Source organism: Galleria mellonella, unplaced genomic scaffold, assembly GCF_026898425.1.
Source record: "Galleria mellonella isolate WM207_F2 unplaced genomic scaffold, CSIRO_AGI_GalMel_v1 utg266, whole genome shotgun sequence".
Classification (NCBI taxonomy): Eukaryota; Metazoa; Arthropoda; class Insecta; order Lepidoptera; family Pyralidae; genus Galleria; species Galleria mellonella.
This window is the reverse complement of record NW_026442061.1, coordinates 3,181,975-3,200,684: the sequence shown is the minus strand read 5'-3', so window position 1 is coordinate 3,200,684 and position 18,710 is coordinate 3,181,975. Positions and strand designations below refer to the sequence as shown.

The 18,710-nt window shown below is 35.7% G+C and overlaps 2 protein-coding genes across 2 annotated transcripts; both read right to left on the bottom strand.

Moving 5' to 3' along the window:
- Positions 1 to 74: 74 nt before the first annotated feature.
- On the bottom strand, positions 75 to 11,215 carry LOC113513506 (uncharacterized). Its single transcript, XM_052895101.1, has 9 exons — positions 11,092 to 11,215; positions 9,934 to 10,129; positions 9,409 to 9,626; positions 7,171 to 7,868; positions 5,541 to 5,583; positions 5,091 to 5,210; positions 4,301 to 4,496; positions 2,152 to 2,369; positions 75 to 1,065 (listed from the first exon to the last, which is right to left on the bottom strand). The coding sequence occupies exons 1-9, from the start codon at positions 11,213 to 11,215 to the stop codon at positions 356 to 358; spliced, it is 2,523 nt and encodes an 840-aa protein (XP_052751061.1). The 3' UTR covers positions 75 to 355.
- Positions 11,216 to 12,644: 1,429 nt separating this feature from the next.
- LOC113523574 (odorant receptor Or2) lies at positions 12,645 to 18,692 on the bottom strand. The gene is made up of 5 exons (XM_026909569.3): positions 18,594 to 18,692; positions 17,194 to 17,355; positions 16,024 to 16,219; positions 15,178 to 15,395; positions 12,645 to 14,380 (listed from the first exon to the last, which is right to left on the bottom strand). The coding sequence occupies exons 2-5, from the start codon at positions 17,315 to 17,317 to the stop codon at positions 13,683 to 13,685; spliced, it is 1,236 nt and encodes a 411-aa protein (XP_026765370.1). The 5' UTR covers positions 17,318 to 17,355; positions 18,594 to 18,692; the 3' UTR covers positions 12,645 to 13,682.
- Between the last annotated feature and the right edge of the window lie 18 nt (positions 18,693 to 18,710).

Here is an 18,710-nt window from a genome sequence, read left to right as displayed (position 1 = left end):
CCACTTGTACAGAGTTTTAATGCGCAATAAAGAATAAATAAAAATATAAATTTGTGTGAATACAAACTACTAAGCAGTATTAGATTGTTTAATTAAAATAAATCATTAAAATAAATCGGTTGCAGTGACTAGAGCAGACCAGTCCCTACAGCCTGTTCACGAGTATGACGGGTGAGCCAGCCGTCATTGCGCTAAAATCATATTTTAGGGAACTCAATAACCCGGTCCACCACCTATCTGGACATTTTAGTGACCATGATTTTCTCAAGGCCCCCAACTACTTCATAGCCAAACAAATAATTTCATACTACACACCAGTTACAGTATCTACATTTTGTTAGTAAAAACAGGTCTATTAAAAGTTCATCGTAGACCTTAGAGTCGTATAAGCAGAATAAATCATCCTGATGATGGTCATTAAGAATTGAAAATTCAGTGGTACGATGCCACCGGCCGACAACGTTATCGACCTTTGTGAGTTTTGTAGGATCATTAGAATTGTCTTTCTATTTGTAACATCGAAATGTTCCCACTTGCTGTCATACACTGCCTCTTCAAGCATGATGCTAGCGTCTATGAGTCGCTGACCGACCACGCAGTCCATCATAACTTGTATGAAGGGGAATGGTAATGCTGTATATGTGTTTTCTAAACCACCAAGCAGATGCGACACCATCGCAATGCCTAGCAGTACGAATTCTACAATAATAGAAAATCTAAAAATTTTTTCTATACCGCCGTATAATTTCAAATTCTTAACGTGTATATCCACTATTACATTGAGACGATTTCTAATGTATGTATTTTTTATAATTATTTCATCACAATCGTTAAAACTGGCTGGCGTATCTTTAGAGATTTTTTGTTCTTCATAATATTTTTCTGCATCGTTCCAAATGTATAATAATTCTTCACTGAGTCCTCGCATCTGAGCTTCTGTGTATCCAGAAATAATGATCACCAATCCTGTCACAGTAGCAGACGGGTAACAAATGAAAAAGCAGCTGAATGATACAAGCAGATAACCTATTTCGTAGTTGGGCGATTCATTCATTGGTTCCAAACCTGAAATTTTGTATCGGAAAGTGAATTTACTGGGTACAGAGGAATAACACCTGAGTCCTCAGGAATGGCAACGCATGGGGGGTATCATGGGCGAAACAGTATACTCTGTTATGTACATGGTACTGCTCATGTCTATAGGCGACGGTTACCACTTTCCATCAGGTGGGCCGTCAGCTTGTTTGCCATTCTAAGTTCTATAAAAAAAAAAAAAAAAAAAAAGTTAAAAATATTAAATACTGGCTATAGCTGGCGGAAGAAGATGCATGAATTAGTTGCACCAACAAGAGGAAACTCTTAAATGAAAAGAAAGAAGAGCTTATGAAATCAATATATGGAATACTTGGTGTTAAGATATAAGTTGTCGGGTGTGCCAAAATTCAAAATCGTTTAGTAGTTCAGAAGTAACAAGCATCCAAATATTTTCACAAACTTTCAAATTAATATTTACTTAGTCCCATTACTTAGTCGTAATGGGTAAATCAGCCGTGTAATCCCGGCATAGAATGGGCCACTCGTTCCTTTCTCGTAGGTGCCGTAAGAGTCGACTGAGGAAACTGAATGGTCGAGGGATTGATAGCAGCGTCCCTCTTAAAACGTGATCAAAACCTAACTACGGTTGCCAACCCGTCCGTCAAGCGTGGCAATTATTGGCAAAACCTTCCTTATAAGGGAGCCCTATGTTCAGCAATGGACAGTTAACAGCTGATATGATGACGATGAATGGATGGATGGATGTAGACCAACAGAAAAAACAGTAATGGCTTCTATACAAGTCGGTTAGTTCCATAGAGAATTAACATTATCAGCATTCCGACAATACCGATACGACATCATAACCTTCAAGAAAAGAGCGTATTCCTTCAGCACACCTGCAATGCCGTTGGTATTTTGGGTGATCATGGGTGGCGGTAGTCACTTACCATCGGGTGAGCCGCATGCTCGTTTGCCCCCTGTGTTGTAAAAAAAAATACTCATTGAGAAAAATCATTCAGTACCGTACACTGCTCAATGTATAAAGCCGAGTTTCGTAAATTATCGAAAAGCCAATGATGTGTACGTATTTCACTTCTGCTTGATGAAACTTACCATAGACAGTAAACAGGTCATCCATGAATCGGCGTCCGGATTTGGCGAGAGGCATTACAACGTAAAATACCCCATTGCCTATAATACTCAACCAGTATAAAAACGCACGCCATTTCACTTGTTTCATTGTGCCTAGTATATTCTTAGATAAGCGACTTCCTAGCGCAATTTCTGCATCGAGGGCGATGTAACTGTCAATTGTTTCCCTTATAGCGTCACTGTAATTCATATGGATTAATTATGTAAAACTCATTTGTATATCAAATTCTGTTATAATAATAATAATAATAACAACAATAAATAATATAACATAAATAATAAAAATAAAATAAATAAATAATATAACAATAAATAATAAAATAATAAGTGACAAAGGATTCACTCCTCTATCTCTGGCTAAAGAGGACTGGCAAAAATCCGAAGTTCTGGGTACCTCTCAGCGGGAGGCCGTATGGAAAGAGAAGGAGTTGCACGGAAGGTTCTTCAAAGCCCTTCACGGGCCGTACGTCAACACGAAGACCTCCAGGCCACAGTTCGGTGATCTCTTCGGAGAGACCAAGGGTTTTGTCTGTGCAATACAGGATCAGGTGGTTAAGACGAACAATTACCGAAAGCACATTCTGAAGGATGGCACTGAAGACATCTGTCGGGCATGTCGCCTTCCTGGAGAGTCACTCAGACATGTGCTTTCAGGTTGTTCAGCTCTTGCCAATACTGAGTACTTGCATAGATACAACCACGTAGCCAAAATACTCCATCAAGAAGCTCTGAAGTACGGCCTCGCGAATGAGAGGTTGCCGTACTATAAGTACGAGCCCCAGCCGGTCCTCGAAAGTGACAGCGTCAGGCTCTACTGGGACCGATCCATCATCACGGACAGGACCGTTCTTGCGAACAAACCTGATATCGTGGTGATGGATCGGGCACTTTCGAGGGTGTTTTTGGTGGATGTCACCATACCGCATGACGAGAACCTCGTGAAAGCCGAAACTGAGAAAAAGAGAAAATATCTCGATCTCGCTCACGAGGTGACCGAAATGTGGGAGATGGCGTCCACCGAAAATATCCCAATCGTTTTGTCGGTGGACGGTCTTATCCCAACCAGTCTGAAACAACATCTCAGACGGTTGGGATTTCGAGGCGGCTCACTCCCGGGAAAGATGCAAAAAGCGGTGCTCTTAGATTCTGCCCGCATTGTACGCCGGTTTCTCTCCCTGGGGCCCTGAACCCCGGCCGTGCTTCTGCCGGCGGTTAGTTTGCCATCTCCTCTCCTTAAGAGGGGAGATGTGAATTTTCTAGAAATTTAAAAAATAATAATAAACTTTATACAATACAACTATGACCCCACTAGGCAAAGCCTGTCTCGTGGAAGTCAAAGCTAGAAATTTTACAGTTATGGTGCGGTGAACAGGGTTAATTTAAATGTGTGACATTTTATGTAAGGATGTGTGCGTGTGCGCGCGTGCGCGTGTGCGCGTGTGCGCGTGTGCGTGTGTGTGTGTATGTGTGTGTAATATTTGTCAGATCCGTCAGTATTCTACGACTATGACGATATGAAGGTCGTAAACTTCTAATTCTGTCCCATAAATCACAATGCGCTTCTTAAGATTACAAAAATATATGGAAAATTCTAGTAACTCATGCTATGTATATAAATGTGAATGTGTGTTTGTCATCTAGGCACTTTAACGGCTCAACCGGTCGTCATGAAATTTGATATATACGTAGTATTTGGAATGGAAAAGGACATACATAAGGCTATTTTTATTTTATATAATCAACGATTCTATTCACGTGGGAATATGTTGCTGGTTTGGCGTGAATTTACAGGGTACAGAGGAATAACATCCGAGTCCTCAGGAATGGCAATGCATGGGGGGTATCATGGGCGTAATAGTATACTCTGTTATATCCATGGTACTGCTCATGTCTATAGGCGACGGTTACCACTTTCCATCAGGTGGGCCGTCAGCTTGTTTGCCATTCTAAATTGTATAAAAAAAAAGGTAACAAATATCATCGTGATCATATCAGCTTTTAACTGTCCACTGCTGAACATAAGCCTCCCCTTGGGGGAGTTTTGCGAATAGTTGCCATGCTTGGCAGGCGGATTAGCAATAGCAGTTACGGGTAAAACCAAATAACTTACCATTGGAAGAGTGTATAAAGTAATTTAAAGGTGCCGATTTCGGTAGCAATCAGTAGAGATAACACACAGACGGCCGCCTCATAGTTGCCAGTCTGGCGGCAGTGCCAGATCACGGACTGTATCAAGGAGAAGAAGAAAACGTAGAAGTAACTCAGGCCTGACACCGCTGTCAGCAGGTAGCAGAAAAAATTGATGCCTGCGGATGCGCTTGACCTCAACACAATACAAATATTTATCTTTATGAGTAGGTATATATGTTACTGTAAAAGCCCGCACATTGGTAAATGTTAAGTTTCACCAGTAAATCTTAGTATTTACCAATGTGAGTTGGTAAATGTGAGGATTCTATAAAAACAAGATCATTTTTGTATCTTTCACCAAACCAAATAAACAAATGTACAAGCTTTTACAGTGACATGCATTTACACATTGTTGTTTTTCATGGGTGAAAATGGTATGGTAACCCCGCCTGCGCTAACGGGATACGCTGGCGGAGCACCAGTGAAGAGTGATCGATGAGAATGAAAACAGGCCAGTTAGCCCATCATGATGGATTCATCAGGAATTAACCATAATAGTTTCCAGGGGGAACCGCGAGGAGGTCGACCTGGTTGGGTATATTGGTAGCAATGGGATTCTCAGTCTCCATTACTAACAATCCCTTTCCCCCCGTAATTCGGGTTCTTAACATAATTTGGAGCAATATATTGCTAGCAATATTCATTCATTAAAAACAAACTGCCTATGCAACCGTTCTACTATGTTATGAAAGAAATTAGGTTGTACTCACGACTCTTGTTCCTGCTGTCAACATTGATGGTAATTATTCTAAGTAAGAAAGAAAGGTTCCAGATGGTGGTTGGCAAATCACAGTAGTCCATCCCAAATCTCCGCAGGTACTGCCAGGCTCCTAGTATATTTTTATAAGGATAAAGTTTCGACTGTTTAACATTATTTATACAGCAATGAAATTATAGGGTATAGAGGCATGCCCTTAGTTCTTAAGAATGGTTTTTTTTTATACAACTTAGAATGGCAAATAAGCTAACGGCCCACTTGATGGAAAGTGGTAACCGTCGCTCATCGTGATGAATACATCTGAAATTCAGCACGATGGTTTCCAGAGGGAACCGCGTGGAGGTCGACCTGACAGGGTATATTATTAGCAATGGGATTGGTAAGCCGCATTACTAACAATACTTTCCCCCCACACTACAGTGTTTATAATGTCAATACTTACTTTGGAACATTGTAGAAAAAATATTGTAATTGCTCTGACAAATCTACTAATGTAGGCAAATAAGGAAAGAACAAGCTGGTATGAAGGTAAAATGAGTAATGTTAAAATGCTATGAATAATATTGCTATTCATAATGAGCGTTTTTATAGATTTTCAAAGTACAAATAATTGCTATTTCACTTTGCAATTATTTTTAAATAATTAATTTTAATTGCAGACTATTCAGCGCTGGTTCTAATTAAGACATTATCTTGTCGTCCACAAATGCAGTTGACGTGAAATTTCCTTTAAAAAATTTGAGGTAAAATTCATGTTAAACATACGGTTGGATAGGTTTCAGAAAATAATATTGGTCGGTATACTGAAATATAAATAGTGGGAGGAGAAAGGAGTGGGAGAAGAAGGGACCACACGGATACACAATGCTGGATTTTCGCAAAATTATCGAATTAAAATAGTCCTAAGGTTCCAGCATAAAATGGACCACCCATCAGCATTGAATAAATAAGTTAATTTACTAATTCATTTATCTATATTTTATTGTACACAAAAATTACATTGTCATAATTTATTTTAAACAAAGATATACAACAGGCGAGTTTAACTCTGTAAGAGTTCTCTTCCAGCAGACCTTGAGTGGATAAGAGCAATAATTATATTTATGAATGAAAGAAAGAATGAATGAATGAATGAATGAATGAATGAATGAATATTTATTTGCAAGAAATATGATAAATATACAGATAGATAAAATAATACTAAGTCCACATATTTCGCCACAATTAGGCATGCAACATTTTAAATACTTAAATATTAAATTAACAATTCTTATAACAAAACAATATGTCAATTACAATTTCATGTCAATTAATGTACTTCATCTCATTTGATATATTAGTATGTCTGTGATTAGTGTCAACAATATTATTATTATATTAATTAATTACTCATTAAACTTTTAATTTTAAAAATACAATACAATAATTAACATATATACCTAATGAATTTATTACATTTCAAACAAAAACCATTTAACTTATTCATAATATATGTTTGGATCAATAATATACATCGCAATCACAATATTAATAATACATATGTACTCTTTATTATTAGTACAATACAATAATGAATTTTAATAATTAATAATTTAAAATTGTGTTCCACTAATAAAACCAACTTCAATTGTGGTAAAACCAGTTATTTTAATTTGTGATAATATTTCTATGGAACCAATCTAAAAGATCGATAGCTAGATACACTTTATTGTTTCCTCCATAAGTTTACAATAGTAAACATACTATAAATACAAACAATTACAAGAAAATATTACACTAAGAAAACAATGGGTGGCCTTATAGTTAAGAGCTATCTCTTCCAGGTAACCTTTAAAAGTATATCCTTTCAGATAAAAAAAAAAGAATGTTACAAACTGGTTTATCAGAGGGAGACTTTGTACAAAAGTCGATTGCTTGGGTACTTCTGTCCCATTCGTGTTACTAACGTGAAGCAGTAACGGTAGAAATACGAATGAAACAAGAATGAGACAGAAGGAATGCCTATCTTCTGCATTATTAGTGGTCATGCAATAAAAATTAATGGTTGCATCCAACAGCGAGTAAAAAACTCAGTGATTAAGATGAGAACTTAAAGCAGTATAGGCGGAATATATAGACCGAAGAACAGTCATCAAGATTCTCAAATTTAACATTGCCAGACCGCCGGCCGATAAATTTAATGGCTTTTGAGAATTTATAAGTATCATCCATACAATCTTCATGTTTTCAGCATTAAAATTTTCCCATTTACTGTCGTAAACTGCCTTTTCAAACGCCATGCCCGCATCTAAAACTCTCTGTCCCGCGAGACAGTCCATTCCTACTAAAGCGAAGCCATAGGGTATTTGTATGTATGTGTTCTCCAAGCCACCAAGTAGTTCAGCTATCAGGCTTAATATCAGAAGCACGAATTCGGCTGCTAGAGCACCTCTGAACGCGTGTTCCGTTTGATGTAAAATTTGTATATTCGCTGTATGTATGTTTATTATGTACTGTAATTGTTTTTTAATGTATTCATTTTTGATTGTATTTTGATTTTTTGCTATCAAACAATCGTTTGTTGAAACGAGTTCCCGGTAGTGTTTATCTGCGTCAATCCAAAGTTCTTGAAATTCTTCGGCAAGAGCAAGCATTTGTGATTCTATATAGCCGCTTAATGTCAAAAGCAGGCCAGTTACGTGAGTGGTAAGGTGGATCATGTAAACTGTTGATATTGTACCCAGAATGTAGCTGATCTCGTAGTATGGGGTTTCTAAAGGAGGCTCTAATCCTGGAATTGACAATAGTGTGATTAATGTCTTGTTCTAGGTGCTAGCCTTTTGTTTTAATTTTATTTAAGGCAAACAGACAGCTATAACAATACGTAATTACACACTTAAACAATAATTTAACAGCCACTAAAGTTTTCAAAATTAAACTTAAACAATACTATTGAAAACTACAGCAACATTGTCAATAGAAACAAATAAAGCTTAGATTAAAAAAAAAAAAAAACAATTTGCACCTCATTATTTAAGAATAACATCTAGATATAACTATTAGGAATAAAAATAAAAAAAAAGTAAAATATGAAAATAATATTAAATAAAAAAAAATATTGAGAAAATTTAAAACTCCTGATACTTTAGTAAAGAGAAAAAAAAAAAAATAAAAAAATCTTCGACAACAAATCAAATCATTAATTACACAGTGTCGCCATATTCCGTTTTATCTCGTTTTAAAACTAAAGTTTTAAAACTTAAAAAGTTAAAGCTAAAGCTTTGACCCTACAGAGACTCAATGTCACAAAAGATATCGTTATAGGTACTTGGTAATCTGACAAATAAAGAATTTTTGTCATAATTAGTACTATGGCATGGTACATATAATAATAGTTTACGTCTAGTACGATGCATGAGAGTAACCAGAGACAAAAGTTCAACTAATTCTGAGCACTTCATCGACACGAATCACGTCAAACAGAAGAAACATATCAAGCACTTTGCGACGCTCTTCTAGTGTTTTTTTTTAATGGGTGAAGATGGAATGGTAACCCCGCCTGCGCTATTGGTATACACTGGCGGGGCACCAGTGAGAGATAACATGTGAGGATAAAAGGTAGATCAGTTGTAGCACCGTGACAAATTCAACTAGAATTAACCATGATAGTTTCTAGAGGGAATCAATCTAGAAACTATTATATAAATATACTATATTGCTAGTAATGGGGTTATTTGGCCCCCATTATTAACAATCCCTTCCCCTCCCCCGCTCTTCTAGTGTGTTTTTTAATGAGTGATAATGGAATGGTCACCCCACCTACGCTATCGGTTTACACCGGCGGGGCACCAGTGAGAAATGACAGGTGAGGATGAAAGCAGGTCAGTTAGCCCATCGTGATGAATTCAACAAGAATTGTTCACGATGGTTTCCAAGGGGAACCACGTGTGTCGACCTAATAGGGCATATTGCTAGCAATGGGGCTGTCCAATTCCATTGCCAACAATCCCTTTCCCCCCGCTCTTCTAGTGATAGGAGGCCATAAGCTTGACAGATACCGTCATATTATTTTTTTTTTGGTGGATGAAAATGCTAATGGGATACGCTGACAGAGCACCAGTGAAGGGTGATAGATGTGAATGAAAACAGGCCAGTTAGCCCATCATGATGAATTCATCAGGAATTAACTATGATAGTTTCCAGGGGGATCCATGAGGAGGTCGACCTGGTTGGGTATATTGGGATTTTTAGTCTCCATTACTAACAATCGCTTTCCCCCCTACCGTCATATTGGGTTTCCTTGTTCTATCCAGTAGAATATTGATACTGACCGTAGTAAGGATAGTTTTCTTCTAAAGGTCGTCGTCCGGGCGACAGGAGGTGGCGAAATATGTACACGCCCCCGTTGATAGTCATCATGATGCCGAAAAAAATACATCTTTTTTTCACAATTCTCATTTTTTTCAATAGGTTCTCATGAAAACGGCTTCCAGGAATTACGTGCGAGTTAAGTTCCAGACACTCTCCAACTAAGGTTTTTATTTCTTTTCTATGATAAATATAATGAAATGTCAGCAACAGAAAGTAGTAGCAACTAGTTTTGGTAAATGCTGGTATCATATCAGCCGTTAACTGTCCACTGCTGAACATAGGTCTCCCTCTATTTTAGGGGTTACCAATAGTTGTCACCCTTGGGAGGCGGGTTGGCAACCGCAGTTAGGTTTAGGTGATGTTTAAAGATGATGCAGCTTCCCATCTCTCGCTCATTACGTTCCTTTATTCGCCTTTTACGACACCCACGGGAAAGGAAGGAGTGGCCAATCCTATGCCGGGATCACACGGCGGTAAATACCAACCTGTTCATAGCTAAGAAGACCAGTTTAGTGGGGCCGATTTCACTACACAGCGATATAGAAAACGCCACCATACCGGCTACCAGATCTTTATTCTCCCTGCTTCTGACGAACACGAACCAGATTGTCGAGAAGAAGTACGCATAGTAATACGAACAGACTGATATGAAAGTCGTTATGTAGATGAAAATAGGGGTACCTGAAAAATGTTATCGCTTTATAGCTTCACCAAAGTACTAATACACTAACAAAGTACATCTAATAGTCTAGATTTCATAAAGTACTCTGTACCCCTGTAATAAATTTGTAAGGTTTACCACTAAAGAACTGCTGGACCTTTGCCAGTTAGCCATGGCCACTTATAGATAAGTGGGCGAACATTTATGTGAACTGTATCGCATTATTTTCGAATGGCCTTTCCTATGACTTTTACCTCGGATCCTTCAAATGTAGCGTGTTAAAGCACTTAGTTAGCCGACATAGTGCGGTCAACCATTGAGCCAAACATTCTCTTTTCGGTTGATAGCATTCATGGACCATATTGTCTTTGTATTCGTTCAAGATGGTGTGATCTCTTGTTATGCTATAATAAAAAAAGATCCAGCAGACTTTAAGTGGTCACCTGAACTCTTGTTCAGTTCTCTCTTTGTGTAATTTTGCGTTATTCTTTTATGGTATTTATATTTTTTGACCTAAGTCAAAAAATATATTTCTCTATAGAAAATATTGTATAAATATAGAAAAAAAAAATGCTGACGCAGAATGTATACTGAGGTTAAATAATATCGGAAGAAAAATTACTCAGTTATAAAATACAAGCATCATGGATTATGGATTCCCAAAGAGGGTTGATATCAGGCAGGCGGTCATATGGATAAAAACCATATTATGGCGACCCCAAATAATAATTGGGATAAGGGTAGGAAGATGTTGAGTATTACGATTCTATTAATTATAAGTAAAAATAACGTAATTTTATGCTTGAATGCAATATTTGGTTTCGGTAGATCTAATGTCAGAGAGTAAAGCGTTCAAGGGCTTAATAGCCTGAATGGCGAAATATTTAGAGAAAAAGCCAGTGTAGTGGTCAGGAACATGGTGCAGGACATTTAACTATATACTAACATTATACAATATTGTTACACTAAACTTGAAACATACGTTTTGTATGCCGAGGATCTACATTGAGAGTGAAAACTCTGAGCATCACTCCTACGTTCCAAACCATTGTTGGCAGATCACAATACTCTAATCCGAACATGCGTATTTTTTTGATTATCCACATTTTTAAAGTGTCAATTAAAGAATCGTTTACATATACATCATTTTCTAGTTAGTAAGTATATGTTTAAAATAAATTTTCACAAAATGGTATTGTGAACTGTTTGAGTTGTTTTTATTTCTGTTTATTCCTTTTTGTTTTATTTCAGCGCTTTTCAAATGAAACAGCCGAGGAACGTCTTAATATTTAAGACTATAAATGTTGTTTGAATTTAGTTTCCTTTCTTCATATTTCTGAATGTTCAAAATATGTTTGTTATTGTAGGAAATTCTACGAAAATTGCTATAATTATATGAATATATTAATAACAAGCTTTGATCTAGTAATTGGTTTGGAAGCGTTTAGGAAATTGTAATATAAAGTCATTAATAATAACATACTTTTCGTATTTACTATTTATAAATTTATTTACAAGGATCGAAAAATCAGAAATTGTCTTGGAATAGATTTAGTGAACTCAAACACTTCTTAAATAATATCAAAATTGTTTAAATATTTCATTTTAAAGTTGTTTATTGTTTTAAGTGTATAAGTATCATATATTTGATAATAAAACAGTGCCCAGTGCACGTGTAAACTGAAAATCACGCTGAACGTACATGAGTCTAGCAAAATCAAATCAATTTTTTACAACACAGGGGGCTAACGAGAATGCGGCTCACCTGATGGTAAGTGACTACCGCCGCCCATGGTCACCCACAACATCTACGGCATTGCAGGTGTGCTGCCGGCCTTTTAAAAAGGAATATGCTCTTTTCTTGAAGGTTATGTTGTCGTATCGGTTCGGAAATGCTGCTGCTGGATGTTGATTCCAAAGAGTGGTTGTGCGTGGGAGAAAGACCTTATTTGTAACAAAAGGCAATAAACACATTTATTATTATTATTAAGCAAAACAATATAGCCTATTTTACAGGTTAAAGACGTCCTTTTAACTAACAGAAATATTGTTAAGAACTCTGGTTACTGGTTTATTTTCTGGATTGCAATTTACGCAAATTAGTTAGAATTGTTATCACTAGCGATAGTGTAGATTTTAATATTTTATTTAAAAGATTAACAGATCAACCGTGAAGCAGTTGTGTTTGCATGGCTGTGTTTCAGTTTGAAGGGTGGAATATGGCGTGAATTTACAGGGTACAGAGGAATAACACCCGAGTCCTCAGGAATGGCAACGCATGGGAAGGTATTATGGGCGAAACAGTATACTCTGTTAAGTCCAGGGTACTGCTCATGTCTATAGGCGACGGTTACTACTTTCTATCAGGTGGGCCGTCAGTCTGTTTGCCATTCTAAGTTGCATAGAAAAAAAAAAAACTTTTATTCATCCTTTTTATTTGTTCTGTTTTAGTCATCTTTACCAGATGAAGACTATACAAAAGTTGTTAGCTAATCATAGTAAGTATTTAACAGCACATCCTTACTGGATAACGTAAAACCAATGATTCTATCAAATATTTTTATTTGTAAGAAATACAGGTACAAAGATATTTTAAAAATAAAATATTTATTTTTAATATATACGACACTTACTATTTTAAATATTTTAACAAATTAGGTTAATAATATAGTAATTAAAATATAAGGATAATATAATATACATTATTTATATAATACAGAAAAATATTTATTACTATTACATTCTAAAAAAAGAAATCTTTTTATAATATAAATAATAAAAAAATATACATCTATCATCTACATTTATGTTAAAATCTTAGACTACATAGATAGAGAATCGAGACTCGAAAACGGGCCAACTTTTTGTCAGCTAATTGTCAAATTAGCTAACTTGTATTTTTATCAGTGTTCCATATATTTACGCACACAATGTATCTTGACGTCTCTAAATTTAATTATTTAATAAATAAAATAAGTTTTTACTCATTAAAAAGATGCAAAAATTATGAAAACAAAATAAATATAGAAGTTATAAAGTAAACACTCATAATTATTTAATTCTCAAAAATATACTAAAAACTTGAACTTTTCTCGAAGCATTTGTGTGGAGACACTCTATCTATATAATCTAATGTTAAACTTAAGGTTGATAATAAAGATTATAACAATTTATAACATTCCATATGTAGAATGGATAGTAGGGTTCATTTTGTAAATAAATTTAATCAATAATTTAAAAAATCAATAATTATTTTACTACAAAACAAATAAACTTTTATATTGTCCAAGTTAACAAACTGGCCCGTGCGCGGTATGCGCGCGCAGCCAAAAATCACAAAGCGCCTGCGCGACCTGCGCGCGCATCTTGCGAGTGAGTCCCGTGACCAAGCGTCATGATATAAATATATATATATATAAATGTTAGTTTGTCTGCTTGTTTTTAACTAATAAAAAATTCAGTTATATTATAAAAGTTAATATATTTATATAATAAACATTGGTGAGTATTATTATCTCACCACACATATATTCGTAAGTACCAATAACAGTATCTGATGATGAGTAAACTTAATCATACATGAGAACTAAAAGCAGTGTAAGCAGAATATACAGATCGAGCAAAACTCATTAATATTCCCAAATTTAACGTTGCAAGACCCCCGGCCGATAATTTCAATGGTTTCTGAGCATTCAGAAGTATCATCCACACAAGTTTCATATTTTCTGCATTAAAATTCTCCCATTTACTGTCATAAACTGCCTCTTCAAGAGCTAAGCCGGCATCCAAAACTCTCTGTCCCGCGAGACAATCCATTCCTACCAAAGCGAAACCGTAGGGTATTTGTATATATGTGTTCTCCAAGCCACCAAGCAGTTCAGCTAACAGGCTTAGTATTAAAAGAACGAATTCAGCTGCTAGAGCACCTCTGAACGCGCGTTCCGTTTGACGCAAAATTTGTATATTTTCTGTGTGTATTTTTATCATATTGTTCAATTGTCTTTTAATATAATTATTTTTTATTACGTTCTCATTATTCACTGTTACTGAAGAATTGTCAGTTAAAGTAATCTCTTGATAATGTTTGTTAGCATCGTTCCAAAGTTCTTGAAACTCCAGGCTCAAGCCGATCATTTGGGATTCAGTGTAACCGGTTAGTATGATGAGCAATCCAGTTATATTTATTGTAAGGTGCAGGACGTATGTTGACGATATAAGTGCAACTATGTATGTGATCTCATAATATGGTGTTTCTAAAACGGGCTCTAGACCTGAAATAATAATTTTAGATCTTATTTTATGCAAAAGGCGGTCTTATCCTTAGGACAATCTCTTACAGACAATCTTTGGTTAAAGAAGAACAGATAGAAGTGGGTATGTGACGTAAAAGTGATTAATAATTTTTACGTACATATTACATAAAAATATCAATAAATACATACTATTTATTTAGATTTTATTGATTTGTCCAGTTTAAGAAGAAGAAGGTATCCAGGGCTAATCCTAGTATTAAATTAAAAGAGAAACTCAAAAATTGTAAAACTGAATATGGAATGAATGGTCTCCCGTACATTTAAGATTTTTATTTAAAAATTTACTTTTTTTTTAGTTTAATATTTTAACAAGGTTTTGTATTCATAATAGAATATATTAATATTTTTGTTTTATTTTAAGAATAAAATAATTCTAACTGATTATTAAAACAATTTGTAACAAATTGTATTACTGAGAAAAGGAAAGTAACTACCTACAATAAAAAAATAAATGGGATTTGACTTGTCTCTTAAACGAAGTTAAGGATTAACTACTCTGTATAAAGAGTGGAAGCGAGTTCTATAGGCGCACAGACTGAATGGAGAAGGATTTGGTGTAGTATACGGAGGTATGTGAATGGGTTTTTAGACAAAAACTATTCGACTGCACTTAACCGAGAATTATAAATCGCTCATTGAGGTAGTAAGGTGTAAGAGGATTGAATAGAATAGATTAAAGAAGAGAAAGTATATGTCAATCACGGGGTCAACGTATGGGAGTTACTTGAGCTGAGTGAACTAATTGTTAAACTAACCATAGAAAGGGAAGCTTTCATTTAAAGCGCGTCGTCCAGGTGTTACAAGAGGCAGAATGAAATATACTACTCCGTTCATTATGTTTAGTGACCCATAGAAGATGAATCGTTTCTTCACCGTCCTCATTTGTGTCAATAGATTTTTATGAAAGCGGCTATCGGGTATTAAGAGGGAGTTGAGTTCGAGACATTTCCCAACCAAGCTTTTAATTTCGTTCCTGAAACAGATTTGATTATGATTTGTCATTTACCATAATGATCAACAACAAATAGTACTCTTATTACCTATATGATGATCATCATCTCAGCCGTTTACTGTTGAACATATGTTTGCTTCATAGACTGCCATAAGGAACGGTCCTTGGTCACCTGCATCCGCTTATTTGATGCAAACTAATCGAGGTCATTGCTCTATCTTGTAAGGGTTGTCCTACGTTTGCCAGTACCACTCAAGAGCCATTCTTTCCGATCTTATATAACGAATATAAATTCGCGTGGAGCAAAAAAGTGTTTTGTGGTATCCACGCTACTGTTGAATGTATATAGGCCAGTTATCACTTTGTATCTGGTGACCCGATAGCTTAATGTTAACGATGCGATGCATTAAGATGCATTTGTCACGCTTGGCAGGTGAGATGGCAACCGCCGTTACGCTTTGGTGATGTTTTAAGAGAGACACTGCTGCCTAATCCTCGACCACCTAGGGGAAAGGAGAAGGTAGCCCATTTTATACTCAGACCACACAGCGAAGTAACGTATAATAAGGGTGCATAAAATATGTAAAATCAGTTCGGCTATTTACAGTGGTTATTATCCCAACAACAAACAATGGTATAAAAGACTAACCTGTTCAAAATCAAAAAGAAGAGCTTAGTAGGACCTATTTCGGTACAGACAGAGAGGGAGAACACAACCATGGCGCCCACCATGTCATTAGTCTCTCTGCTTCTCACGAACACGAACCAGAGGGTCGAAAAGCAATATGCGTAGCAGAAGCAACAGACGACCATAGGTGCTATTATGTAGTAGATAGTAGGAATACCTGAATAAAAGAATTTAATATTTAATAGGCACTTTTCTGGGTGATAATGGGATGGTAACCCTGCCTGCATTATCACTATACGCTGATAAAGCACTAGTGAGGGATGATTGGTGAGGTTGAAAGCAAATCAGTTGGCCCGTCGTGACGAATTTAACAAGAATTAAATATAATGCTTTCCAGGGGGTACCGCATGGAGATTGACTTGATACATGGGTATATTGCTAGTAATGGGATTGTCAGACCTCATTATCATTAATTCCTTTCCTTTAAAATATTGGATTATTCTAAAAACCGATGTTAGGAAAAATTAAACGCCTGTTCACCTGTAATATCTACATTCTTATAATACGATTAGCCTGCAATATCTACATTCCCATAACAAGATTAAAGGAATCTTGTAAATTTTTATACCAAAAACGTTTTTCCATTTCATGTATCAGAATATAACACGTTCAGGAGGATCTAAGTAATGGCCAGAAAGATGGTTGCTTCCCTTTTTAGATTCCTGTGATGGATGCTTGAGGATCTAGTTAGTTCCCTGGTTATTTTGCAAAAAATTTAAAATTGAGATCACATTTATTTGTCTTGGTACGTTAACCAGAATGGAAACATTTTACCGAGCATATTGGAACGAAGTATGGTAATGTGTGACCCTATCGGCTTTTTTTCTATTAATAAAGTGTATTGACTGATATTGCCATTAACTTAAGTGTTTTGGTAAGAATTCATTATAGAATTGAGTCCTGTTTGGCAGGCGGATTGGTAAACGCAGTTAGACTTTGGAGATTTTTTAAGAGGAATGCTGCTGCTCATCTTTGACCCTCCCCTAATCGCCTCTTACGACACCCATGGAAAAGGAAGGGGCATATTGTAGGCCGGGACCAATACGGTGAATGCTCGCAGCGCAGAAACGTCGTGGTATCTTCAAAGATTTTGTAGAATAACCTCAATATTTCATACAGTAGAAATCATACCTTTTTTATGCCGAGGATCAACGTTGAGTATAGCTAGTCTGAGCATCACGGCTACGTTCCAAATCATTGTTGGCAAGTCACAGTATTCCAATCCAAACTTACGTATCGTTGTTATTATCCCCATGTCTTGTAACTGAATTACAGTTAGCCTGTTGTTTTGCTCTTAAATGAATATGTATTAGTTCTTCATGGTACTTACATAACCGAATGAATTGTTCAAAATCCAAAGTTAGAAAAGTATTAAAACATTGGAAAGGACTTGTATATAAATTATAAATTATTTAATTACACAAAAATTAATATTCCTTTATGAATTAATTGACAACAATTAAAGGACTGATCGTTTCTTTGACCAAGTAAATTAAATTTAAAGAGTAGAAGCAATTATGACGTCTTGTATAGACGTAGTTTGTAACCCACGGATTTGCCCGTGTAAATTAGGCTAAAAATATCTTTTGTGTTAATTTGTGACATAACTTATCTGCATACGGTATTTTTGTTAAATCCGATTATATAATTGAGTAATAAACATTCAAACATCTGTGAAATTTTAACATTTATAGTATCAGTAGTATGGATATATGATCTACAAACGTTAACCTATTGTGTTATTGCTGTGAACAGTGAATTTCTATATGAGTATCGAAAAAAATATTATTTCCGTCTTTGTCCGTGGAAGATTGCTTTTTATTTGAGATATAATGCTATTAGGTATACTTATGTAAGAATAGAGACTACCGTCGAAAGTTCTATCTGAACACTTTTGAAAATGTTTCTTAATTCGAGTAACTTTCTTAGTCTTAATGTACTTATAAATTGTGTTCTTTAGTCGCTAGGCCAGTGGATTTAGAAAATTGAAGTTTAAACATATCCGACATGTTTTTAGACGTCTTTTTTTTTAATCATCTTTATTCAAATAGACTAGTTATGAAATCTATTGCAGACCTCTGAAAATTGTCATCTGTTAAGGTTATTTCAAAATAAATGATTGTAATTTGATCAAAGGGAGGCACAAAGTCTCCCTCTGTCTCCAAAAGTCGTTTGCTTGGGCACCTCTGTCCTACTCGTGTTCTATCGTGAAGCAGTTGTGTTTGCATGACTGTGTTTTGTTGTGAAGGGTGGGATATGGCAGTGAATTTACAGGATACAAAGGAATAACACCTGAGTCCTCAGGAATAGCAACGCATGGAGGGTATCATAGGCAAAACAGTGTATTCTGTTATGTTCACGGTACTGCTCATGTCTATAGACGACGGTTACCACTTTCCATCAGGTGAGCCGTCAGCTTGTTAGCCATTTTACGAGTAAGTTGCATATAAAAATCTAAATAGTTATATAATAACAATAACAATAGGAAAATAAATTATTTATTAATAATTAAAATAAGGTTAATAGCTTACATGTATATAAGATTTTAAAGGAAATTTACATTTAGTCGACACACCAAGCTGATGGTGAAAATGACAATACAATAGATTTAGAAAAACTTAATGTGTAACATTTACTCATGTATCTGT

Excerpts from the sequence above, each read along its gene's own strand:
- LOC113513506 (XM_052895101.1), bottom strand. The coding sequence starts at position 11,215 with ATGTGGATAATCAAAAAAATACGCATGTTCGGATTAGAGTATTGTGAT. Across the intron at positions 9,627-9,933 it reads GTCTTCTTAGCTATGAACAG|AAAAGAAATAAAAACCTTAG; the intron begins GTTGGTATTTAC and ends TATTTATCATAG. Across the intron at positions 7,869-9,408 it reads AGAAAACTATCCTTACTACG|GATTAGAGCCTCCTTTAGAA; the intron begins GTCAGTATCAAT and ends TGTCAATTCCAG.
- LOC113523574 (XM_026909569.3), bottom strand. The coding sequence starts at position 17,317 with ATGGGGATAATAACAACGATACGTAAGTTTGGATTGGAATACTGTGAC. Across the intron at positions 15,396-16,023 it reads TTCTTTTTGATTTTGAACAG|GAACGAAATTAAAAGCTTGG; the intron begins GTTAGTCTTTTA and ends AATCTGTTTCAG. Across the intron at positions 14,381-15,177 it reads TGAAAGCTTCCCTTTCTATG|GTCTAGAGCCCGTTTTAGAA; the intron begins GTTAGTTTAACA and ends TTATTATTTCAG.